The sequence below is a fragment of the Alosa sapidissima genome, chromosome 4 (genome assembly GCF_018492685.1).
Source record: "Alosa sapidissima isolate fAloSap1 chromosome 4, fAloSap1.pri, whole genome shotgun sequence".
NCBI lineage: Eukaryota > Metazoa > Chordata > Actinopteri > Clupeiformes > Clupeidae > Alosa > Alosa sapidissima.
The window spans coordinates 33375482-33381815 of record NC_055960.1 but is presented as its reverse complement, the minus strand read 5'-3'; the positions used below and the strand labels follow the sequence as shown (position 1 = coordinate 33381815).

General features: G+C 40.9%; 2 protein-coding genes across 6 annotated transcripts in view; both read left to right on the top strand.

The window, feature by feature from the left end:
* Positions 1-710: 710 nt before the first annotated feature.
* Positions 711-5946, top strand: LOC121707677 (cytochrome c1, heme protein, mitochondrial). 2 transcript variants are annotated; one of them, XM_042090393.1, is made up of 7 exons: positions 711-863; positions 2514-2704; positions 2902-3028; positions 3270-3427; positions 3821-3981; positions 5243-5343; positions 5513-5946. In XM_042090393.1, exons 1-7 carry the CDS (start codon positions 783-785, stop codon positions 5615-5617), a joined length of 924 nt encoding a protein of 307 aa, XP_041946327.1. In that variant the 5' UTR covers positions 711-782; the 3' UTR covers positions 5618-5946. The 2 variants fall into 2 exon arrangements, with proteins under 2 accessions (XP_041946327.1, XP_041946328.1); XM_042090394.1 differs by lacking the exons at positions 5243-5343; positions 5513-5946 and adding an exon at positions 4238-4300 and having other exon boundaries at positions 3821-4016.
* A 354-nt stretch (positions 5947-6300) lies between these two features.
* stau1 (staufen double-stranded RNA binding protein 1) overlaps positions 6301-6334 on the top strand; it is a 12615-nt gene continuing 12581 nt past the window's right edge. For all 4 annotated transcript variants that reach the window (XM_042089513.1, XM_042089512.1, XM_042089511.1 and 1 more), the window contains exon 1: positions 6301-6334. This exon is cut by the window's right edge and continues 154 nt beyond it. The gene's annotated coding sequence lies outside the window, so the exon portion shown is untranslated.

The window sequence follows — 6334 nt, the reverse complement described above, 5'->3', positions numbered from 1 at the left end:
AATAACTTATAAAAGTTACATCCAGCTTCCTGCTATCCTACATGTTCACGACATAATATATGTTGTATTTATTAACAATTAAATGTTTGTGTAATGGGCTTGTGTAACGAGATTTTTTTTTGTTTAGGTAACAAAACACGCCTACTCGCGACGTACTTGGAACAAAGATTGTTAAGGCGGAGCCAGAGCTCCACTGGGGGCGATCGCCATGAGTGCAGAATGAATGGGAGTCAATGGAGCTAGACGGCTAAATTTGTCTCTTTCACCTGATTGTCGTTGACAAATCTCAGATTTGATTGTAGTTTGTATAACTTCAACATGGGTTATAGGTCAAAAGTTAAATGAACGAGTACTTATGTCCTTTTGATTTCTTACAGGTTGGGTCGTTGTTGCACATAACATGCTAGCATTGTGCTAATGAATGACGTCATTGACACATTTTAAAGGCTTTTTAGAACAATTAAGTGACTTTAAAAAATATAATACTCAACCAAGTGTATTTTCTTTGCCTCCCCTTTCGAATACAATACTCAAATTACTTGAAAAAAAATATATCCCGAGAAAAGTGGATTTTGAGGGGTACAGCTCCATAGACCTCCATGCATTCTGCACTCGTGGACGAGCGCCCTCATGTGGAACTACAGTAGGAACTGCAACCAGTTCAGAAACCGGAAGTTTTCCGAGAGTGGCAGTTCTCCCCTTATTAGACATTCTCTGGCGGAGCCTTATCTTTGCTTGGAACTCCGGCCGAAATTTCAAGTGGGACAAGAACCGGGGAGAAGATGGCGGCTCTCAGAGTGGTCGCGACGACCGGGTGTGGGAGAACCCTCCTAAACGCTGCAAAATCAAGTCAGACACAAAAGGTATGATGCTGGCAAATGGTAATACACTTTGTACATTACATCTCTGTATATTATAGAAGCACACTGTTGCTAAACGCCCCCGCCGTTGACAGTCCAGTAGCTACTGAGGTTGAGCTAGCTGATGCAAGGTCACACCCGTGGTTGAGTTACCTATCATTATATAGCTAGCTAACATTATTTTTGACAGCTGCAAATGATCTACCGTTACTGGAGGTGATTTATTCAGTGAAATTGTATTTTTTTTTAACTTGTCTCATCATGTGAAGTGTCGTGGTTCGTCTTTGTGTTCGATGTTAACCTGAGGTAGTTGCTAGTGGTTAAAATGAACTAACTAAACTAAAGAGTTTACATGTCATGTGGTGTATGCTACTAGGAGGTCAATACGTCGGCTTTTGACTTGTGGAACTGATAGCATGCTAGCCAATATTTGTTTTGATCTTAGCTTGCTAGCGAAGGTAACCTGTCTCGTGTTTCGTAAGGACAACCCAAGGAAGCTAATGTCGGCTAACTGCTAACAGACCAAAGCCCGTCTCCTATTAGACATTCTCTGGCTGTATTAACAAATTAGCATGCATTGTTTTACCACTGTAACCCTGTGTATGCTTACATCTTACAAATGCTGCAACAAATTAGAACATCTGGAATCTGCCTGGTCAAGATTTAATCGCCATCTGCTCAAATCTCTGAAATTGTAATTTCTGAGTTAGTGTGACATGATTGCGCTAACGTTACATGCTTGTCGTGCAACACTGAAGAAGGGGAAGGGCGGCATTATTCCAAGATAACCTGCCGCCCCCCCGTTACATACATCAAAACTAGACATAAACGCTATGAAAATGTACTTCGTTGCAAGACAAGCATGTAACGTTAGCGCAATCATGTAACACTAACTCAGAAATTACTGAACGCTAACATTAACTTGAGGTAAGGCTAACTGTTAGCCGACCTAAGGATGTGGTTAACGTACGGCTACAATTTCAGAGATTTGAGCAGATGGCGATTAAATCTTGACCAGGCAGATTCCAGATGTTCTAATTTGTTGCAGCATTAGTAAGATGTAACCCAACACAAGGTTACAGTGGTAAAACAATGCATGCTAGTCTTGCAACGAAGTACATTTACATAGCGTTTATGTCTAGTTTTGATGTATGTAACGGGGGGGGGGGCGGCAGGTTATCTTGGAATAATGCCGCCCTTCCCCTTCTTCAGTGTTGCACAATCATGTGAGGTCACACTTTCGCTAAAAGTAATGCGAGTGCCATTGGGTAGGATGCACTGTTCTCAGTCTTTAACATTAGAAGGTCAAATTATTGCTCTTTTGTTCTACAGTAACATCACATAGCAGCAACGTTAGTTGTGTTACACAATTGTACTGTGGTGGTTAATACACTCTCAGCACAGAAATTATTGATTAACTTGAATGTCAAGGAGTGTGGATGTCCATGATTCTGTCAGGCGCATCTCTGTATAAGTTCTGGAATTTCTATAAAATAGTTTAATTATTTATTCTTTCTATGTATTTTTTGTTTGTTTGATCATTTTAATTATACTTTTGTATTGTTCTTTTTTTTTTAATGTTGTTCCTATACCTTTTGTGCCATGATGCAGTTGCTGAAATAACATTAATCTAAAACCTAAACCTTTCCATAGGCTCACATGTCATTTGCCAGCTTACCCAAGGGAAGGAAGGTGGCCCTGACCACGCTTGGGGTCCTGACAACCGGAGGCGTGGGTCTGGCCTTGGCCCTCAATCAGTCGGTTAAAGCCTCGGACCTGGAACTGCACCCACCCAGTTACCCATGGAGCCACGCTGGCCTTGTGTCCTCCCTTGATCATGCCAGGTGAGCCTGCCAGGGTTTTCAATCTTGATGTTGTCATAGTGAAACATTGAGATTGTTGTGATCAGATGAATGTGACCAATGATGACCATGTGCATTTTGAGAACTTTGTTACTGGTTGACACATGATGATGCCTATAAGACCTGCTGCTGCTGATGATGCTGATCATCATCATCTTCCTCTTTGGTGTCCTCTGCAGTGTTCGTCGGGGGTATCAAGTGTATAAGCAAGTGTGTTCGGCATGTCACAGTATGGAGTACCTTGCTTTCCGTAACCTGGTGGGAGTTTCCCATACTGAGGCAGAAGTCAAAGTATTAGCTGAAGAGGTGAGTGGTTGCAAACCATACACATTGCAATTGTTTTGGGAAATATTATGTATCTGTATTTTCTGTACAGATCTGGAATCCTACATCTATTAATTATGACAGCTTATTTTGACAAACCATGGTAATGCGTTGTAGGATTCAGTATTTCATTCTTCAATCTGATGAAAAGTTAGTTAAAGCTCATAATTTTGATGTCTTGCTTGACTCGTGCTCTACACTGTCCCTTCCATATCTTGTGCAGATCGAGGTGGTAGACGGTCCTGATGATACTGGTGAGATGTTCACGCGGCCTGGAAAGCTCTCTGACTATTTCCCAAAGCCCTACCCCAACCCAGAGGCTGCTCGCGTCGCCAACAACGGAGCCCTCCCACCCGACCTTAGCTACATTGTCAATGCCAGGTATCATTTAGCTCACCTCATTTCATCTCCAGTGCATTAAGCTTAGGACAGCCCTAGCTGATGAGCTGAATTGAGCCTGCCGATTGTGTACAGTCATTTCCTGTGTGCCACATTGTGTATAAGCTGCAGGACAGTGTGTCTTGGTTTATTTTTATTTTTTGAGGGAATTAGTTTTAGTGTGTCATGAAATGTAATGATTTTCCATCCTCTCGTGATCAGCAGATAATACAGAGGATGGAATCACACACGTCACATGCTCTCATTTCTTTTTGCTGTGTGTGTGTGTGTTTTTCCCCTGACAGTCAGAAGTGTAATATGCATTCTAGATAGATAAATACTTTATTGATCCCCAAGGGGAAATTCAAGAAACATTCTGTGCTCTGACCTTCACAGGCACGGAGGAGAAGACTACGTGTTCTCCCTGCTGACGGGCTACTGCGACCCCCCTGCAGGTGTGGAACTCAGGGAAGGACTATACTACAACCCCTACTTCCCTGGCCAGGCCATCGGCATGGCACCTCCCATTTACAATGAGGTGCTGGAGTATGACGACGGTCAGTTCACTCTGAGTTTGTTGACTGATAGAAACACAATTTTTTTCCCTTGGGGGGGAGGAGGGGGGGCGGCGGCCGCCGCCGCCACTGTTAAAAAAAAAAAAAAAACTAGCGGAAACGCTGGTCTGATCTCTGCTTAAAGCTGACATCCATTCAGCCAGACATGCTGATTTGCAGTGCATATCCGTCTTCTTGTTTTTCCGATGAAGAAAAGCACAGGCAGAGTCCAACATCCAGCTCCGATATGATCTTGTATGAATTGACTAACTTCACAACTTGTCTTCAGTTAACCATTTGTTATTAGGGATGTCAAACATCTTACCTTTTCTGAAGGAATATGGGAGTAAAATTAAATCGATAAAGTCTATCAGAAGAAGACTGAAATGTTTTGAAGACTTGTAACTGAGTTGGGGCTCGTGTCATCATCAAATATGACACAAATTATAAGGCCCCAGGTAATGGCAAGTTTTATTACCTCTTCCAAAGATTCTATGTTTTTATTATGGGCTGTCCTTTGCCTACTGTTGCAAGATGGCCTTGACAGAGGTTTGCGTTTCTAGTTGGTTGATGTAGGGCTGGGCGAAATGGCTAAAAAAAGAATGGCCATATGCGCAATGATGTATATATGATTTAATAAAATAATGTTAACAAAGTTATACAATGGTAACACATCATACTCTCATACATCTTAATAGTTGCATTCAATAAAAAAAGAACTTGCACAGCTCTTAAAATGCACATGCATATGGGAAAATGTGAAAATTGTCGTCAGCAATTGTCAAACTTCATCACACCGCTATATTGTCGATGTTGCTATATGAAAAATAATTTTTATATAAAAAAAAAGTCATGATATGCAATATGGCACAGCTGTGTGTGTGTGTGTATATGTATGTATGTATATATATATATATATATATATATATATATATATATATATATATATATATATATATTATATGACATGACATGACATGTATACAAGGGGGTAGGTTAACAGTGACACAATGAACGATATAGTGGAGCATCATAAACACTATATGTACATAATAGAGTGAAAATAAAATATTCAAGAACTAGTTGAAATAAATGTAAAAAGATGTTCATATATACAATTAACATTTGAAGTTGGTGTATCAATGTGTAGAGCTGCAGAAAGATACATGTTAGAATAGAGATCACGTGGAACAAATCTAATTACTCTCTTTGTAATGCTGACGTGGTGTTCTAAATCCTTCATGTCTGTTTTCTCCTGCCATAGGAACCCCTGCCACTATGAGCCAGGTGGCTAAAGATGTGTGCACTTTCCTGCGCTGGGCAGCGGAGCCTGAGCATGATCAGCGTAAACGCATGGGCTTGAAGGTTAGCCAGAGAGCTGTTGTAGATAGAAATAATTATACATAGATTAGAAATAATTATGTTTTCCTTGAGTAGCATAGTGCTGAATATGCTACTGTACTCATTCTCCATTCACACTCATTGAACCTGTTTTTTTTCCCTCCTCCAACCTTCTTTTTCTTGTGTGTTTTAGCTGCTGATGGGCGCTGCCATCTTTATCCCACTGGTTTACTACATGAAGAGGCACAGGTGGTCTGTCCTGAAGAGTAGGAAGATCGCTTACAGGCCTCCCAAATAAGCCAGGATCTAACTTTGCTCAGTCTTTGATGCGACCGATTTCCCTTAACTCTGTGTACATTCATTGAGCTGCGGTCGCCTTAACCCGTAATGTCACATGTGCTCTCAAAGTGCAGGTTTCTCGGCCAGCAGAGAGGAAGAGAAATGTGCATGCACAACCTCTACAACATTTTTACTGTAAAGAATAAATTATCTGATAAAATATATATGTGTTGTGAGTGACCTGTATCAACCTCTGGGGAGACCATGTCTTACGGTATTCTGCTGAGCTGGTGTCATCAAGTACGTCTAGACATGTTGTGTAAATATTTAATAAAACTCTGGTGTACACCTCTGCTGTTTTTCTTTAACGAGAGCCTGACCCACTGAAACTTTTTTTTAATGGTTTGTTTACCTGAAACTTAGTAAATGGGTGTGCCACACATTCCCTGTATCAGATATAATCAGATGTAACTTGTAAAATGTTGTCTGTTCAATGAAGTAAATGGGTATATATGTGAACCAAGAACATACATTTATACAAATTCAACACAATATTGGGATTTGAAGACGTGGAGAAACATCACTCAATGCTACTGTTAGATTTTTTTTAAATTTGATGAGGCTCAGGAGCAGTATGGATATAGGTGTTCAGAGAAATGTTGCTGTCACTCTTTCAAGAGTTGACCCCCCAGTCGTGACGTCATATCCTGGAAGGGGCGGTCGGAGTTGGCCATTC

Bases quoted from the DNA above. Each gene is read 5' to 3' on its own strand.
- LOC121707677 (XM_042090393.1), top strand. From the start codon at position 783: ATGGCGGCTCTCAGAGTGGTCGCGACGACCGGGTGTGGGAGAACCCTC. The intron at 864-2,513 runs GTATGATGCTGG...ACCTTTCCATAG, and splicing joins AATCAAGTCAGACACAAAAG to GCTCACATGTCATTTGCCAG. The intron at 3,029-3,269 runs GTGAGTGGTTGC...TATCTTGTGCAG, and splicing joins TCAAAGTATTAGCTGAAGAG to ATCGAGGTGGTAGACGGTCC.